This window comes from Aotus nancymaae, unplaced genomic scaffold (genome assembly GCF_030222135.1).
Source record: "Aotus nancymaae isolate 86718 unplaced genomic scaffold, 86718_ANA_hifiasm-v0.15.2.pri h1tg000108l, whole genome shotgun sequence".
NCBI lineage: Eukaryota > Metazoa > Chordata > Mammalia > Primates > Aotidae > Aotus > Aotus nancymaae.
This window is the reverse complement of record NW_026988523.1, coordinates 1,493,016-1,513,443: the sequence shown is the minus strand read 5'-3', so window position 1 is coordinate 1,513,443 and position 20,428 is coordinate 1,493,016. Positions and strand designations below refer to the sequence as shown.

Genomic DNA, 20,428 nt, shown 5'->3' with positions numbered 1-20,428 from the left:
GCCCTACAGGTGATTTGAAGAGGACCGTTCATTAAAAATCACAGCTCCAATAGAAAGAAACTGTCTCGTATCTATTCTCTGGACTTCCTAGGAAGCCTCCTGGACTAACGGATGAGCCGAGAGGTACCTTGTGGCTACCATATGCTTATTTGATCCAAGTCCAAACTCTCTTGAATATGCACATATTATTGTACTTAGACTGCTGGATAGGGGAGGAGGACACTGGATAGGGGAGGAAAAGAGTGGCTGACTGACTCATCAAATAACTAGATCTCTTAAGGATAAGGGCAGCAGAAATATAACTCTTGGGCACCTTATTCTATCTGGTCTTTTGTATAAGAGAAGCAAGAAGATAAGCTCACTAAACCAACTAGAAACTGTCTTTTTGATTGCAGGCAAAAAGAAATGAAAGAAAGAGAATTTTTATATTACACAACATGTTATCTAATTCTAAAACCAAAAAGGGATGGTAGTAGCTATTAGCTAACCAATACTGGCACATTAGCACCTGTTTAAAATAGATTTTTGTGTAACTGGAAAGAGAATTAATTTTCTACTGGAAAACTACTGAGGAAGAGCCAAGTATTAGATAAGAGCAAGCACGTTTTAGGTGTTATTACCAGTAAATATTTTTCTTGTTTTAAAATGCTGCTTCCTCAAATGTGAAATTCAAATGGATGAATTTTAACAGTTACTTGCTGTTATTGAACAAACCATATTTTTAAACAGTTACAGTGTTATTACCATTTATTACACAGGAACCCAAAGAAGTATTGCAAAAATATTTTGTTGGTCTACTAACATTTTTTGTTTACATTCCAGGTTTATTTTTTGTTGTTGTTTTCACCATTTGAAGTTTTCCCTCTTTCCTGATAATAGTTAATATTTATAATTTGAGGATTATTTTCTCTCTCATTCTTTTTTTTTTTTTGAGACGGAGTTTCGCTCTTGTTACCCAGGCTGGAGTGCAATGGCGCGATCTCGGCTCACCGCAACCTCCGCCTCCTGGGTTCAGGCAATTCTCCTGCCTCAGCCTCCCGAGTAGCTGGGATTACAGGTACACGCCACCGTGCCCAGCTAATTTTTTGTATTTTTTAGTAGAGACGGGGTTTCATCATGTTGACCAGGATGGTCTCAATCTCTTGACCTCGTGATCCACCCGCCTCGGCCTCCCAAAGTGCTGGGATTACAGGCGTGAGCCACCGCGCCCGGCCCTCTCTCATTCTTTTAATTACAAACATACAGGTCTTCTTTCAATTTTTCAGATGTGCTACACTTTCTCTCCTCTAGGGCTTAGAAAAATGCTATATGCTGTATACTTTGTGTGGAATACATGTCTCTCCATTTCCCACTCTCTCTGAGGAAGTGATATTTAATTTACTGCTTACGTAGTTCTTATAGTAAGAAGTTATCCTAACAGAATGAGGATGGGAGGGGACAGCACAATTATAAAAACTCTGAGGTGGGAAAGTTTGGTGTATCCCCAAAATCAAAGAGGGCCAGTGTGGACGGAGTAGTCACAGAAGAAAATAATGCTGTAAATCGTCTAGAACAGTTTGAGATCAGATCACCCAGAGGGCTACATGTCGTATGAATGATCTGAATACATTCCTGTAAGTGAAATTAATAGGTCAAAGGGGAGTAAGGGCTTGGAAGCTAATTTCAAATTCTGGCTTTAACATTTATCAGTTGTGTGACTTGGGTTAAGTTATTACAAATAGTCTACTTTGTAAAGCATTGGGGCTAAATGAGGATAAAGCTGTGAAATAATTAGTAAGCCTGATACATTGTAGTTACTCTATAAAGGGTAGCTATTATTATTAGATGATAGACAATACCAAACATATGGAGACATTTATGAAATCAGTGAAGAGTGATAAACACTCTTTTGTTTGATAAATATATTTTGCTTATAATAAATACTAGACCTTTTCTTTTGTTATAAATTAGTCAATTCCTTCTTGAACATTAGTTGTAATATATTTATTTTTATGTATCTGTGGTACTGTACCTCAGAGTTTATCTAAAACAAAAAAATATTGAAAAAACAAACTGAAGAATCTGTTTCATTTCTTAGCACGTCATATTTATTTTTGTCTGGGCTATGACTGATTTTCAACAAACCTACTATTAAAGTATATGCAGTATTATACATCTTAAGGTTTATGATATGGTGCTCCTGTATAAGAAAACAGCAGCTGATAAAGAGTTTTTACGTGACTGTGGTGTCTTCATTTTGGCCATTTTTCAATAAATGTAGTTCATAAGTAATTAAGTTACTGTGGTAAGATCAAACATAAACAAATCCTAGTTCGGAAGTTAAGCTACCTTCATTTTGTTATATTAAAAATATATATCAACCCCTTTAAAGTGGATCTTAAATAATAATATGTTTTTCAAATATAAAAATGATTTTAGTAGTATACTGAAAGTTCCTACCAGCTCGGATATGATTCAGTGAAGCCAACATCCTCAACATGAAAGAGGCTGGAACTGTAATGGTGTTTCTAGTCTCTTCCAGCATGAGTTCATTTCGCGTTATAACCTACAAGGCAAGTTAAACGATCATATCAAAGATCATAGAGTAACTGTACCTTTTCCTTGAAGACTGGGCAAACAGTAAACAATTAGCAGGTACCAGGAGGAATTACTACATTCTTTATGCATCTGATGTCTATATTTCTGCCTCAAGTCTATTCAATGCCAAATAATCACAGTAACTTGCATTTAGAGGAGGAAGATCAGAGAACACAACTCTTTCAACTGGCAGAAAAACAAAGGTCAAACTTTGAGGCTACTTAAAACATTCAAGAATTTAATTTAGCTTTTATTTGCAATTTGTTTCTCGGAGCAATTTACTTTGTTGGCTCCTTGTTTTCCCTATAGGAGAACTGATAATTTTAGTGATGCAATACAATTCAATTATTATCCATGGGCCACTTGAATCCCTTGAGAAGATGTTACCTTGACTGAGGGAGAGTAGTCTTGAAAAATAAATTTTTTGGCAAGGGTTAACAAGGAAATGAGTCTTAAGTAACAAGAATAGGATTACTTGAATATCCATGAACATCCAGAGATCCAGTATGTAACCAGGAGCAAAGGAAAAAAGTGGAGAAGCAAAAATCATGGCAAAGGAAAAAAAGGATGGAAGAAAGAGTATGAGACAAAGAGAAAGATGCTATTCTGATCAATGGTTCCCCAATAATGAAATAATAAATTCCCAACTGGTTAGGGTATCCCACAGGGCCCTTTATAATCTTACCCTCACCTACCTGTTTAGTTTGATTGAACTACTTTTATGTATGTGCATGTTCCAGGCACACTGATGGTTCATTTACCCTCTCATGCCTTGGCACACGCTGATCCTTCTGTCTCAGGTGCTCCTTCACTCCCTGTCTGCCTGGTGAACTATTCTCTTTCTGTCCAGTTCTCATTTCTTCTGTGAAGACCTCTCCTTCCCATCTATCCCATTTACAAGTGCAGCTGTTCCAAAATACTATGGACTTCCAAAACACTATGTGTCTATCTCTGACTGACACAGATCCCACTACAGTATGTTCTAGTTATTTACGTTGTCTTTCCCATTAAACTCTGAGGGTAGGGCTTTATCTTGTAAACCCAGCATCACATATAACATACATCAAGTGTTTTATAAATGTCTATTCAATGAGTGAAAGTATACATGGGAATTGTGCTATGAACAGTCAGTGTTAGTCTTCTAGAGTAGCGGTTTTCCAATTTACTAACATTTTTAGCAATGGATTCTCTCATTTTCATAAGAAATAGTATATGAGAGCCCACAAATAAAAACTCTGATTGAAGTTGGGGAATAAACGCCCAGAGTTATGCCTTCCTGTCATCCACCTTCCCTCTCCCAATCGCAAAAAAAATAGAGAGCTCCAAAGAACTCAGGCTGAAAATACTGTTTTAAACAAGCTTAAAAAAAATCTTAAAATATAATGATAAAGGAAAAGATTTGCCAATCATTTGTTCTGCTATATACTAATTCTGAAAGAGAAAGTTCCATTTCCTTTTTAAAAAGAACTCAAAATGGAAAAATAGCTATACTCAAAATGAAAAAACAGGTATGCTTTTGGAGAAAATAGCTATAATAAAATTATTTTCTTAAAAGGACAGAATTTTTTGTGTGTGATTCTTTATTGTAATAACATGAATAGTCAAATCTATTTTTCTTAAACTACTATACACCTAATCTGGTATTACTGACGATCAATATTATAATTAGTAAGCTACCATTTTGATTTTACCTCCCTAGTATTATAGACAAACTTGTTTCTTAATTTTTCTATTTCTTAAAATTTGACCTCCTTAACTGCATTAACTTGTTTCATGTTAGCAACTCATAATAAACTATTTTAATTTTTCTTAGGGAAGCATTTTAGGAACAAATTGAAATATGGTCTATAGTAGGTATAATAAAAATCTTACTTCATCAGCAAGTTTTCGGTTAAAAATCCTTGACTCTTCTAATGGTGACCAGATCTTTATGTCATAATCTATGCCAGATGAGGCTAAAACTAGAAATAAAATTTACATATTAATATGCAGCCTAGAAACATGCCATTAATTCAAGACATGGTTATGTTATGCATATATGCATATATATAGCAAAGACTGAACTTGAACGGCAATTGTATGCTATACATTTAACTGTTAATTGAAAATAGTATTTTGACAACTTCCTAAAAGTCATCCTAGAACATAATTTTAAGACCATGTTGAAGTCACTCAAATTCATTGCTGAAGTCACTTATTCATTGTTCTCTTATGAGATATGTGGGCAATTTCAAACAGAAGACAAGAGCAATGCTCTTTTGTTCTGATAAATTAATTCAGATATGTGAAGACTAAAAGTGACTGGATGTTCAATTTGGATAAACAGTAAAAAGTTCAGTCACCCTAAACCTCGTAAAACTGAGAAGAAATATTGGGAGAATAAACTTTTTAACTTATTTTCTTTTACTTTGTGCACAAAGCAAATTATAGGTGTGTCTGAAGCTCAAGTACAGCTATAATTGACTAGTGGTGCCTAGTCAGATGATTTGAGTTATTCTTATTAACAACTAAAACAAAACAATTTTGTATGACTGATGAGTCATACAAATGATTTCTAGCTCTTATCCTAGAAAAGATATCTTACTTGGGTCAAACGGATGTGGCTGCAGGCAGTTTACCACATGATTATCAGCTTCCAGAAGCATCAAATGTTCAGCAGTGTGCCGATCCCAGATGAAAATGTGGCCACAGTCAGAACCACTCATTACAAAGTTAGCACCCCAGAAATTGGCTTCTTTTATCTAAGGGTTAAAAAATTATTTAAAAATTCAAATCAAGTTATTAAAACAAAGATTTATGCTATGCTCACTATTTTTTATTTTTCATGGTTTTGTTGTTTTATTCTTACATTGTTAAAAAACTGGATTAGAAAATAGTAAAATTAAAATTGATGGCTGGGCGCAGTGGCTGACACTTGTAATCCTAGCACTATAGTAGGCCAAGGCTCAGGAGGACTGCCTGGGCTCAGGAGTTTGAGACTAGCCTGGGCAACAAAGCAAGATCCCTTCACTATAAAAAAAAAAAATTGACAAAAGTCTGCCTTCTAGCTTGTTTAAATTATGATAGAAATTCATCAGCAAGGGTAAGATGGCAGTAAGTAATGGAAAATCCCCTGTAAGAATAGGGACTTTGCTTTGTTCAGTATTATATTTACAGCACCTGAAACAGTAATTGGAATACAATAAGTGCTTAATTATTAACTGCTAAATGCATGAATAGGATTTTTGGGTTTTGGACAGTACAATGATAATTTATATATATGTTGTTGAACTGTCCAAAAATTGTGCCAATTTAGCTTTATAAGACAGTGAAATAATTCACAGAAAAGGAAATCACTGTCTTTTGTATTTTGCTTTAGAGCAAAAGAATAGAAAGCACCAATTTTTTCATTGGCTGTTACAAGTTAACATAACTGAGAAAGATAGAAACATATTTACCTTTATGAAGCAGAATCAAAGGCATATGATATATTGGAACAGTTATAATGACACTTTTAAATGAATGCACGAGTGAAACATCAAAAATCTTTGTATTTCAAACAAGGATTTAAATAATTTTATCTGCAGCTGCTACTTTGCCATTTTTGGTACTGTCACAAAAGAGGGGAGGCAATTTTATTATCTGAGCTACTGCTACATTTACTTATCTTCTCTCTTCTCATTGTTTAATTATCTTAATACTAACTTTTAGGCAATAAAATGAAAGCAATAGAAATTGGTTGCTTCTATTAATAATGAGTAATCTTTTAAAACTGAGTAAATCGTTACTAGTAATGATAGTTATAGAAACAGCTAATTACTTCTCCACCCCAAAGTTAATTTTTTTTTACCTACATCCTAAAGAAAGCAAGATACAAATTCATCAGCAAAGGTAATATGGCAGTATATATGGATGAAAACTGATTCTGTAAATAACTCTCTGATGATGCAATGAATATGAGGAGAATGACACTAGTTTCTAGATATGAAGGGATCAGAGTAACAGTTATATTAGTCATCTCAAAAAATTTTATTATTAAGTAATTAATATTACATGGGATGTAGAAACCTGTAGTTTTAAAAACCACAAAAGATCTTAGAGATCTTTCTTCTCTATTCTTATTTCATCTGGTAAGTCACTAAAACAAATTTTAACTTGTCAATCTTTAAAATGGGTAGACAGTGACCTGACTATATTTTGCAATCAACTTATAAATCCAAATCCTTCTCTCCAAAACTAACAAAGGATGCTAATACAAGCTAAAAAAAAAAAAAAAAAAAAGTCTCCCAGAAACCTTTCAGGTGGATAGCAAATGTGAGAGAGCAAAAAAAAAAAAGCAATGATTACTAGAAATGTTTTTAATCTATATTTTTTTTAGTAGAGTCTTCTTGTAAAAAATAATGGTCTTTCACAATATATTATAGGACTAAAGGAACCATGTTGGATAAAGAGATAACTGAAGATTCAACAGTGTAATACTGAAATCCCACTGGCAATATGTGAAGATAAATTATTATGGAAAAAGATTTATAGCATGAAACTGCAATTTCACCAAAGAATGCCAAGAATATTTGGTACCATTGTCCTGGAGTTGCGATGGCCTTTATAAACCATTTTTACTAATGGCCTTCTAATGTTCAAAGTATCCAATTCTTCCATTTCTTTCCTTTCCTTTCTCCGCCTGAAGAACTCCTGAATACGGGCAACAGCAGAGCGTCTATGAATTACATATTAAAAAATAAAAATAAATAAAAACATTTACGAAGAATAATAAGAAACTTATTAAAATATAGTAAGTCTAGGAAATACATAAACACATTATCTCAATAAGGCACCCCCAACCAAAAGCATAGAAAGGCAGACACAACAGTGAGACATCAGACTAGTTGAGTTACTACAACAAAGTATTTTAGTTAAGAGATCACTTAGAAATTTGGTACTAGTTGAAAAGTAAAGGAAATCGCATGCGGCACACTGGTTTTTAAAGGGCTATTTTATAAAAACATAATACAGACAAAATTCATGTGCAATTTTACTACAAATATAACAAATTTTATCCAACATTCTTCCTCCTCTCTCCACGTTAAGAAAATGCATAAAGAGAAATGAAAAGAAACAAAGGGTAACACAAAATAGCAGTGAATAGACTTCTAGTTTGAGATTTTAATTAAAATATTGTTTAAACATGTTCCGAAAACAGACTACTTTAAGTAAAAAGAATAAGTATTAATACATAAGCAATGAAACAAAGACCTTCAAATGGCATCTTCTTTATGGACTCCATATTAAGGATTTGGAACTAATGAAGCAGATTTTACTCTCCTAAGAAATGATTTGGTGACAGAACTGGGACTGAATAACAAATGACTCTTAAAAACTGATTTAAGTATTAGAAGAAACTTCTCCTAACACATGATATTACTGAATAATTTTGTCAGTTTGAATTCATTTAAAATATTATATTTTGATATATAATAGACTAAACGTCCATAATCTTTAAAAAGTTTACAAATCACTAAGAAAAATGGATCTCATGACACTTAAATATTTAAAAAGATGTTCGGTCCCACTAATAATAGGAAAAAAAACAAAAACTGATCTCTTTTTATGCTTATTAGATTGAAAAGATTTTTATGTATATCAGAGTGGTAAGAGTTCAGGAAAACAGGTATTACTGACAGGAGTTTGAAAGTGATTTTTACACATAAAAAAGATACTGTAAACTTTTTACTGAAATATAACACATATACAGGAAAGCTGAAAATCATAAGGTAAAAAGCTCAATGAATTTTTGCAAATGAAACAGGTCCATATAATCAGCACCAGTACTGAGAACAGTATAACCAGATTTCCTGAGGTCTCCTAAGTGCCCATCATTTCCATCATTACTATTCCTTTAAAGGAAATCATTATTCTGACTTCTGATATCATGGATTAATTTTGCCTGCTTGTGAACTTTAATTAAGTGGAATAATACATTACACTTTTTTAATGTCTAGCTTCTTGAAGTCAAAATTATGTTTGTAAGAGTCATCCATGTTGTACTTAGCTGTAGTTCATTCATCCTTTTAGCTGTAGTGCATTCATTATTACTTGGTATAAATATATTAATATATATATTTATTCTACTGTTGGTGGACATTGGGTTATTAACACTTTTGATTACTAATATTAGGCTACTCTTCACATCTGCGTATGTCTTTTGGTGAACTATGTACATATTTATATTGGATATATACCTAGAAGAGGAGCTGCTGGAGCTCAGTATGTGCATAATGTTCTGCTTTAATAGATACTCCCAAAGTGAAGATCTATTTGTAGTTTTCCAAAGTGGCTGTATAAATTTACACTCCTACCCATAGTGTAAAGTTCCAATAAAATATATTTTTGAAGAGAAATTAAATAATGTAAGATGTGACTCAGCAATTTAACTTTTAAAAATGTATACTGTAAAAAAAACTTAAATATGTAAATATATAATTTTTTTTTCACTGCACAACTGTAATAGAGAAAGATTGGAAATAATCTAAATATTCATATAAAAGAATAGGCTAAATAAATTATGGCACATTCATATAATGAAATACTTATGCAACCATTAGAAAGGATATGAATGATCCATAAACAATCACATGAAAGATATCAACATTATATTGCTAAATCTAAAATACAGGCTAAAGAATAATTCACATAATAAAATTATATATGCATAGAAAGGGTTTGGAAAGATGGACACTAAATTGTGACTAACAATTTTTAAAATAATTATGTAACAATTACTTTCATAATAAAAAGATATTTACTTTTTCATAAAATGGTATACCTTAAGTTATATAGACTTACTTAAAAAGCATTTTAAAAACTTTTTTTCTATGCTATCAAAGAAAAAGGAATCTCCACATACATTTTAAAGTTAGATACAGTTAGAAACTCCCAGAAAAGCTGACATGCTTAGTTTATCTCTTTCTGATTGGGAGGTGAGAATGGGAAGGGTAGAGAGGTCAAATGTTCTTGAAAGAGACATACTTAAAAGACATATGCTTGGATCTTTCTAATTTTCCTGAAGTGGAAGAAAAAGGAACAATGAATCAGTTAAAAATATGTGATTAGCAAGAAATCAATAAAGAAAAAACTCTTGCTAAGAAAGTAGAGTTATAGGTAGCAGAGGGAATAATTGTGTTCCTAAGCCAAAGGACATAAGAGCTATAAATGGGAAGAAAAATTATGCGACAAAAATTTAGATGGCAGCTTTTTTTTTTTTTTTTTAAATCACCTAGGCTGGAGTGCAATGGTGGGATCTCAGCTCACTGCAATTTCTGCCTCCCAGGTTCAAGCAATTCTCCTGCCTCAGCCTCCCAAGTAGCTGGAACTACAGGCCTGCACCACCATGCCTGGCTAATTTGTGTATTTTTAGTAGAGATAGGATTTCACCATGTTGGCCAGGATGGTTTTCTACGCCTGACCTCAAGTGATCCATCCACCTAAAATTCCCAAAGTGCTGGGGTTACAGGCATGAGTCGCTGTGCTCAGCTTCAAATCATTTAAAACAAGATATATGGACAAAATTAATGCTGTATTAGTAAATGAGGTGGTAATAATTATGAATAATGAGAACTATATCAAAGCATAAATGTTCATTTAAAAAGTATGCTCTAGGCCAGGCAGGGTGGCTCATCCCAGTAATCCCAGCTACTCGGGGGTCTGAAGGAGGAGGGCAGCCTGGGCAACAGAGTAAGATCCCATGGGCATGGTGGTGCACACCTGCAGTCCCTGCTATTTGGGAGGCTGAGGTGGGAGGATGGCTTGAGCCCAGCAGTTCCAGGATGCAGTGAGCTAAGATCATGCCATGTATTCCAGCCTAGGTGACAAAACAAGGACCCATCTCTTAAAACAATAACAAAAACCGAAACTCAAAAAACTCTATGGGCCAATTCATGCAAATAATAGAAAAGGAATGTGGCTGGATATATAATCATATACAAGTTAACTGCATTTCTAAATAGCAGGGGACAATTAGCATAAATTTTAAAAGAAATGCATTTATAACAGCAACAAAAAGTGTCTTTAAGTCATAAAAAATATGCATAAAATCTGTTCACAGAAAATTATAAAATGTTACTGAAAGACATTTTGTAAAGGCCTAGGCTGAGCACAGCAGCTCACACATATAATCCCAGCAGTTTGGGAGGCTAAGACAGAAGGTCCCTTGAGCTCAGGAGTTTGAAACCAGGCTGGGCAACATAGTGAGACCCCATCTCTACAAAAAAAATAAAATATAAGCCAGGGGTGTTGGCACATGTCTGTGGTCCCAGCTACTTGGGAAGCTGAGGTGGGAGGATTGCCAGAGTCCAGGAGGTTGAAACTAAATTGAGCCGTGATCCCAGGTACTCTAGCCTGGGTGATAGAGCAAGACCTTGTCTCAAGGAAAAAAGAAAAAAAGGCCTAAATAAATGTAGACATAACTTTGTACTGTAAAGATAATCAATTTTCACCCAAATTTATTTTATAGATTTATTACAACTATAAGCATATTCTGATGACTTCTTTGTAGAACTTAAAAGTTGATTATAAAATCAACCAAAGGACAAAGAACAGCCAAAATCCTTCTGAAAAAAAATAAGGAAGGGTCTTGCCTTAGCAGATATTACAATTTATATAAAGCTATGATAATTACAAAACTGTGGTACTGACAGAGATAAACTGTCTGATGAAACAAAATAACCTAGAGACAGATCTGTGTTATATAAATCTTTGTAACATGACATAGGTATGACAGCAGATCACTAGAAAAATTCAACATTTCATAAATGAACAGGGGGAAAAAAACTGGCTATTTAAATGGGGCAGGGGAAAGTTACACATATACGTTATAAACAAAAATTGGTTCCAAATAAATTAGTACTGTAAATGTCAAAAGTAAAACTTCAAAAGGAAATATAGGTAAATTATAAAATTCCAGGATTTTGTAAATAAAGGAAAGTGATAAGCATAAAAGATTGATAAAATTTAACTACATGAAAATTAAAAATGGTTCATTAAAAAACAGCCTAAAGACAAAAAAAATCATACAATGGAAAACACATGTGTACACTAATACATAATAGTGGATTAGCATTAAAAATGCATTAACAATTCTTATAAATCAATATGGAAAAGAAAAACAACTCAATTAAAACAACCTAGTTGAAAATAAGATCAGGGCCGGGCACAGTGGTTCACGCTTGTAACCCCCAGCACTTTGGGAGGCCAAGGCAGGTGGATCACCTGAGGTCAGGAGTTCGAGAACAGCCTAGCTAATGTTGTAAAACTCCATCACTACTAAAAATACAGAAATTAGCCAAGTGTGGTGGCAGGTGCCTGTAATCTCAGCTAGTCAGGAGGTTGAGGCAGGAGAATCGCTTGAACCCAGGAGGCAGAGGTTGCAGTGAGCTGAGATCACGCCACCGCATTCCAGCCTTGGCAACAGCACAAAACTCTATCTCAAAAAAAAAAGAAAAAAGAAAACCAGATCAAGCTGAAAACGATGAGATGCTTAATGTTATTTGTAAATTGGGCAATGAGCATCTAGACCATGAGATATTATTGTTATCAAATCAATTAGAAAAATTAAGATATGTGACAACAAAAATCAGTGGTGTGGATAAACATGATTTAAAAAAATACTGTTAAATATATTTAATTTACACTCTCACTTTAGAAAACAATTTTAAATTATTTTGTAAATGGTCCATTCCTGGGTATACACCCAAGAATAACTTTGTATCAGGAGAAATATTTCAGAATGCTCAAAGCAGCAATGTTAATAATACCAAAAACTAGAAACAACCTGAATGTCCATTAACGGGAAAGTGAATAAACTGTATAGTCAAACATGGATTATTAGATAGCAGTGAAAATGCCTGGACAAGAGCTACATATAACATGGATGAATCATACTAAGATAATATTTGAGAAAAAGAGTCCCAGTCTTGTATACAGTATGACATCATTTTTATGTAAAGTTCAAAAGTGGGTAAAAAATGTGTTTTGACGTTTATGTGTTTATCTTTTGTTTTTTTAAAGCAAGGTATGATAAGCATAACCTTAGGCCACTGGTTACCACTGGTGTGGTAGGCAGATGGACAGAATAGGGAGAACAGGTAGATTTAAGTTAAACAGCGAGTGTTTTAGTTCTTGGGTTGGTTGGTGGGCTCATGAGGAAAGAAAGAAAAGAAAGAAAAGGAAGAATGGAAGGAAGGAAGGAAGGAAGGAAAAGGAGCCAAGTATGAACTAACAATGATAGTGAGTCACAAACCAAGAATTATAAAAATACAATTCTCCCCTTCCTCAGATTAGATTAGGGGTCCTTAACACACTCAAAGCCCTGCCAGGCTCTGTCAATGGAATTACTGTCCTGGAGCTATGTATATGTATCTGTGTCTCCCACTGAACTGAGAGCTCAAGGAGGGTAGGCGTGTTTTCATTATCACCAGTACCCATAAGGGTATCTAGTACATAATAGGTTTATTAAAGTAACAAAATAATAGGTAAAAAATTGATTATCCAGGAATTTCAAAGCAACAATAAAACGGCTCAAAGTATCAGTTATTACTCTATTTGGAAGAAACATTTAATGGAGAAAAAGACACAGTAAATCTGAAGGATGTACAACTAACCTAAGAAAATAAAACCTAGATTCCTGATTTTATATTTTATTTTACCATTGCATATTCCAGAAAACCTGTTTCTAAATGGTCAGCAAAATTTCATGAGATAACTCCAAGGTTAAAGTAGGAAGTTATATGAACCAGAAACAGTCTATAAACCCCTTTAAATAGTACTAGTCACATTTAGTAAAAAAAAAACTAGGCTAAAATATAAGCAGAAATTCATTAAATAACACTAAAAAATATGAATTGCTTTGTCTATCATTTTCAACACTGTAAAGCCTTTCATAAAACACCATTACACGTAGGTAGAATGGCACAAATTAACTGATATTATAGGTATTATTAAAATACCTTATAAGTAGACAAAGACTTTTTAGGGTGGAAAAAAGAGCATAATCAAAGATTAGGAGAGGATAGACGGGGAATGAAATGACTTAAGTAATTCAGTTACCAAACGAGGTTATTATACAAAGGATACTGTACTGCGGATAGAATACAAGAACATGACTAGAATTATAGCAGGCAAATTTTGAATAAATTTGTAGAAAGAAATTCTTTACTGTGTGAAACACACAGTGAAACATGACAGGGAAATAAAACATTCCCCTAGTCCAGGTTTCTAATTCAGTACTTGTCTAGAATGTAGTTAGAATAATCTGGAAGTAGAGTGTTTCTCAAACTGGGCGTTTTTGTAGGTGTTCCACAAAATAGGCTTATGATAAAGTAAGTGTGGAAAATGATGTACTAAATAAAGCTTATAGAGGTTTCTTTGCTGCAAGTACTCTCAGAGGCTTTTTTATGCTACAGGTTATTCTGAATCCCAAAATGAGGTATACACAACGTAGTATTTCCCAAATTTTGTGACCACATTTTAGAGTATCAGAACACTTTGGACAAAAGTAACTTTCATCTTAATTCTGTAATTAAATTATTCCATTCAAAAATAAATAGTGTGAATTTATTATAAAAAAAAAAAACTTGAGCTTGATTTTTTTCAATTCAAAGATTGAAGATCTACGTTCTTACAAACATGGAAAGCGGATATCCTCACCACCATCTCCTTCCATAGAAGAATTTCTGCAACAATTATTACATTTCTATGTCTCTTCTTTCATAGTAGCTATAAAACTTTACTATAAGAATCAAAGTTGCTAGGGGTATGTGTTAAAGCAGCAGTCCCCAGGCACAAATAAGAAAGAAAAAAGGTATTAAAAGAATAAATTAAATTCCATTTATTTATAGCTCATTGGAAATGCTCATTATAATTCTGAATACTACTGAGTATCTTCAGTATACCAAGTTAATTTTTTACTATGTATACATTTTTCTTATATTGGCTTAGTAGTTCTTAGAAAAGAAAATCTCATTAATTTGAACCTTCTTATACAGAATCTGTGATTATTCAGACAGGGTGAAGCTAAAATTTACATTTAAATTATAAATGTTAAAATGTTTGCAGTCCAATTGAATCCTATAAATGCTAGAAAAATAAACGTTTTAAGTTCTTTAAAACACACATTTGTTTCATAGTAAAAGCTATGTGCTATGGCTTGCATGTCCCCTCTAAAACTCATGGTGAAACTTAATCCCCAGTGTGGCAGTACTGAAAGGTGGGGTCTTTAAAAGATGACTGGATCATGAGGGCTCTGCTCTCAAGAATTATTAAACCACTTGTATGGGTTATCATGGCAGTGGGGACTGGTGGTTTTATAAGAAGAGGAAGAGAGGCCTGAGCTTAGCCTCCTCACCGTGTGATTTCCTGCACCACCATGGGACTCTGCAGAGCCCTTGCCGGCAAGAAGGCTCTTACCAGCTGTGGCCTTGCAACCTTGGATTTCCCGGCCTCCGTAACTGTAAAAAATACACTGCTTTTATTTATTAATTACCCAGAAGTATTCTATCATAAGCAACAGGCAAGGAACTAAGACATTATTAACACGTTAGCTTTATCTAGCTTTATCAACCAAAAAGGTCTGTATGTTAGAATTTCTGCCATTTCAATAGATATCTTTACAAGTATCTGAAATAAGAGAGAGAGATGTGTTGCTAGAGAGTATCTTGCTGTTTCTGCTCTTTTATGGGGAGGAAGAAATTTGATCTTTGCCTTACGATGTATTAGTAAACAAAGGTAAGGAACAGCAGGTCTGATGCTGCTATCTTTAGAAGGGTCTGCTTGTAAGACTGGCCTTGGCTGGTATCTGGGAACTTGACTTTTGGCATGTTCCCTACCTTGCTCTGCCTGCCTGGGACACAACCCTGAGGGGCCAGCTGGCTTAGACTGTAAAAATAACGTGATTGGTGGTGAACACGTACTTTCCTTCTGGGTCTGGAATTCAGATGACTGTGATTAGGCAGACAGGCAGAGGTGTCTATATGACCAGCCCCCAGTAAACATCCTGCATTCTGAGTTATAAGCAGGCTTCCCCAGGGCAGAAAAACTAGACAAGTATTACTATATTTTATTGGGAAGGGAGGTGCACATTCTGAAAGGGAGAATTTTGGAACATTGTGCCTGGATTCTTCCACTCTGTCTGATCTTTATTCTTTACCATAATAAACCACAGCCATGATTAACGTGTCTTTGATTCTTCTGAGTCTTTATAGCAAGCCATCAAATATGTGGGGAGGCTGTGGGACCCCTGAAACAATAACTCATTGGCTTCTCATTCAAGTTTTAGGAAGTATAGAAAGAAAGCAAAAACCCAGATCAAGCAGGGAGATATGAATAAAACCTTAGTTAGTTAGAGTTTTTGACAAAAAGGTGTCTCTGCCAACTTTTATTTCTGTATGCATGTATGTATTACACTGGTCTTCAAGGTGCTTACATTCTTACATATGAAAACGTACAAATATACAATGAACTATCATAGGTGGTACAGTAGGTGTATATAAGGGCCCATATTTTTGATTAGGGAATATATGGGCCAGAAAAAGTAGCTTAAGATGTTGAAAGATGAGGTGACCCAAATAATGGTGATAGTGATGGGAGGTCTTTTCTGTTAGAGGGTTCAGAGTATATAAAGATATGCTGGATAAGGCAGTATAATGTATTCAGTGACACTCCAAGTATGGCAATGTAGACAGCATGACCAATTTTTGGCAGTAGCTATAATATGAAGTGCCCTATATACCAGGCAAAGAAGCTGGGTTGTTTTCTTTATATCATAAACAATGCAGAACCACTGAAAGCAGGAGTAGAGGGAGTTGGAAAACTCCCTCAATAGATCAGGTAAGAGGTAATGAGGTAATAAAAGTAGAATGAAGAATCAGAGATGACTAACATTTTATTATTCAAAGAAATACGGTACCTATCATTCAGAATCTAACATCTTATAGTAAAACACATTCCCCAAACATTGTAAGACAGTCCCTAATGAAGACTAGTCATAAGGCAATACATATAAACATCTGTGATAATTTTATTTTTCTAATTTTGTCTATCTTAAGCAGAAGTTTACATTTTTTGAACATCTCCAATTGCTAAAAGGAGAAGCAGAAAAACGTGTTCAGTGGCAGGACAATATTGCCTTATAATTAGAAATTTCTACCAGATAATCTCTACCTAAGAAATAAATGAGGTAGAGAAGAATGAGTCTTACCTCATTCACTCTATAGGGGGGTAACTGTTAAATTTTCTGCTTTACCATTGTTTATCAGTTCAAGATAATCTCCACTTTAGTGTTTTAGCTTTTCTAAAACTCAAAGCATCATGGCACTTTATAGTTGCAATTTTCATTGTAAAAGCAGAAACCAGCTTTGTGTACTTAGGATAAAAAGTATAAATCAGAATATCAAAAAACTCTGAAACAAATTCCATTTTATTGTCATATAATTAATTAGAAAGTGATAACTAGGCCAGGTGCAGTGGCTCACGCCTATAATCCCAGCACTTTGGAAGCTAAGGTGAAAAGATCACTTGATCTCAGTAGTTCAAGACCAGCCTGGCCAACATGGCGATCAATCCTGTCTCTACTAAAAATACAAAACTTAGCCGGGCATGATGGCAGGCACCTGTAATCCCAGATACTCAGGAGGCTGAGGCAGAAGAATCATTTGAACTCAGGAGGCAGAGGTTGTAGTGAGCCAGGACTGCCCCACTGCACTCCAGCCTGGGCAACAGAGAAGACTCTGTCTCAGAAAAAAAAAAAAAAAAAGGAAGAAAATGACAACTAGTAATAATTTGCAAAAAGTTACTTCAAATATACCTTAATGTTAAAACAGCCTAGAAACAACAACACAAAAGCAAAAACAAGTCTGAGACTTGTAGATGAGAATCCTCCTGAGAATGAACCATAATCAAAACTTTCTATGTATCTATGATATTTTTTGGCTTATTTCATGACTTCTGCGTTTTTCATTGGGAACTCTGCAAATTTTACATTTCTGATTGCTGCTATAGGCTTCATGTTCAACTCTGTTTTAGAAACTGATGGTAAATAACAGATATATGCGGCCAGGTGTGGTGGCTTATGCCTGTAATCCCAGCACTTTGGGAGGCCGAGGCAGTTGGATCACGAGGTCAAGAAATGGAGACCATCCTGGCCAACATGATGAAACCCCATCTCTACTAAAAAGATAAAAATTAGCCGGGCATGACGGTGTGTGCCTGTAATCCCAACTACTTGAGAGGCTGAGGCAGGAGAATCACTTAAACCCGGGAGGCAGAGGCTGCAGTGAGCTGAGATCGCGTCACTGCACTCCAGCCTAGCGACAGAGAGAGACTCTGTCTCAAAAAACAAAACAAAACAGATATATACCTCTAGAATTAAGTACAGGGTTGATTTTGTCAGCAAACTGGGTTTTTAGTAGGTGACTGATGTGATTGAGGTTCACTTTAAAGATCTACTAAAAAATATGCCTCATTGTCAGACTTCAAATTAGAGAAGTGCTTGAGGATTACACATCATCTTGATATGTGAGACTATTTCTAATTGATAAGGAAACAGCTTTCTTTCAAAAATCAGAAATCTATACACAGATTTAGACTCAAGTACATTTTTAGTTATTGAGCTCAAAGAAAAGGAGCATAAATGACTAAGAAAAAGTTGATAATTATTATCCCAAATTAAAAAAAACATAAATTGCATTCTTCAATAAAATATCCAAAAAGAGTAACTGATATTTAAAGTATATCATTTCAGATTATAGTTACTTTGTCATATGACACATTTGAAGTGAACATCAGTTATATCTGCACACAGGAAACTTCTTTTCATTCTATTCCCATGCAGTGCATGCAGCTAAATATAGTTTGTGGAAAGCGACCTGCTTTACAATGCTCAGCACTTAGAGTTCAGTAAGTTCAAAGGAAGTATTAACTGTTAATAGAAAAGGTGGTTAGCTGTGGCAAAAGAGGACCTGGCAAATCCATCATAAAAAAAATAATGAAGGAACATACTGAATTACCTCATTATTCTATCACCTATTGTTGTTCCTCTGATATTAAATCTAGTGAAGGGAACACAATAACTGAAATCACTTACAAAGACTTCAAAGAACCAAATACTTAAAGCATTAAGGTCACCCTTTTTATCATCCATCATCTCAATCTAAAAGAAAACTTTTGTTTCCCTTTGTGACTTCGGGCATAGGCAAGAAATATGTCAGTCAATTAAATGTATATGAAGAAATTAAGGAAACAGAAACCCTAATTGAAGACAGAATAGAAGGAAGATATTGCACTTAATCCCTTTTATCTTTTAAATAAATCAGAACCCAATCCTGTCACAGTATGGGGAACTGCACCGGCTCATTATGAATACCATCCACTGGAACACCTACATTATGCTCCTCAAGGCTGAAGAGCTCTTTGGAAAAATAATTAAGCCCTAAACTGACTCACTTGGCCTAACCACAAGACTATATAACAAGTAAGCAAAGAATAACAGGGCTTTTAACTCCCTAGGAGTCCAGTTCTTTCTCTTTGACTATTTCTTTTCTTTCTGCAATTTTCTTTAATAAAGAGTAAACTGCAATAATGAGAAACATGGAAAGAGCGGTTATAACAACGACTGAATAAATGCTGCCAAATTTACAGTACAAGGAATTTTGGCTTTAAAAGTGAGGGCTATGCTCCATGGTCCACAGTAGGAATATGGAACCAAATTTTTATAAAAATACTTTTAAAAGTTATTAAAGGGCAACATAGGATTAATATCCTTTAGGGAAAAAACTGTTAGATCATCATGAGACTATAATTAAAAACTATTCAAGACTATGTGAGGACTTATTCAGGACGCTTTCTTAGATGTTTGTGTTTTTTTCAGAGAGTAATTTAGGGTTTCCCTTGGATTTAGAAAGAGTAAGAGCTACCAACCAGGCCAGCAAATCATTTACAATAGATTTGGCATAGTGAAAAAAAAATTACATAAAAATTATCTAAACAGAGAACTCAACCACATTCTTTTCAAGGGCACATATTTATGTTTCTTAACCCAGCATATGGCCAGGCACAGTGGCTCATTCCCGTAGATCCCCAGCACTTTGGGAGGCTGAGGCTTGAGGCCAGTAGTTCAAGACCAGCCTGGTCAACATAGTAAGACTCTGTCTCTTCTAAAACTCAAAAAAAAAAAAAAAAAATAGCAGAGTGTGGCAACATGCACCTGTAATTTCAGCTACTTGGGAGATTGAGGGAGGAGGATCACTTGAGCCCAGGAGTATGAGGTTGCAGTGAACTATGATCATACCACTGCACGCCAGCCTAGGCAACAGGGCAAGACCCTATCTCAAAAAATAAAACAAAATGAAATAAATAATACAGCATATAAAATCACTAAGAGATACACATACTAATTTTTTGTTTTGTTTTGCTTTTTTCCTAAATGAGTCAGACTTATTTTTGACATTAGGACTAATTTTAGTTTTTTAAATACCATGATTAGAGTACATTCTTTCTTTTATCAATTTATTTCCCACTTACCATTCTATGTTCTTGCCTTACACAAAGTTAAAGGGAACCCAAACATGTGGAGATTCATAGATTTCATTGTTTTAAACTCTGGATTTCTGCCAATAGAAGCATTTTACCACAGACTACAGTTTGACTTCTCTCTATAATATGATTACTCTAGAGCAGGTATTCACAAGGTGTGGCTCTTGGGTTAGATCTCTGCCAAATGCCATTTTTGAAATGAACCTTAGGCTAAGAACAGTTTTTACATTTTTAAATGGTTACATTTTAAATGGTCATATAAGTACCTACCATAATGGTCTCCATTTTGTCT

The 20,428-nt window shown here is 34.5% G+C and overlaps 1 protein-coding gene across 11 annotated transcripts in view; it reads right to left on the bottom strand.

Moving 5' to 3' along the window:
* Positions 1–20,428, bottom strand: part of DCAF6 (DDB1 and CUL4 associated factor 6) — a 138,564-nt gene that overhangs the window by 4,623 nt on the left and 113,513 nt on the right. For 7 of the 11 annotated variants that reach the window (XM_064370718.1, XM_064370721.1, XM_064370719.1 and 4 more), the window contains 4 exons: positions 7,135–7,273; positions 5,162–5,318; positions 4,450–4,538; positions 2,440–2,545 (listed from right to left, as the gene is read on the bottom strand). In XM_064370718.1, coding sequence (XP_064226788.1) covers positions 2,440–2,545; positions 4,450–4,538; positions 5,162–5,318; positions 7,135–7,273 — 491 coding nt within the window. Of the gene's footprint in view, positions 1–2,439; positions 2,546–4,449; positions 4,539–5,161; positions 5,319–7,134; positions 7,274–18,611; positions 18,654–20,428 lie in introns of all 11 variants that reach the window. The other 4 variants (XM_064370720.1, XM_064370712.1, XM_064370714.1 and 1 more) reach the window with 1 other exon arrangement.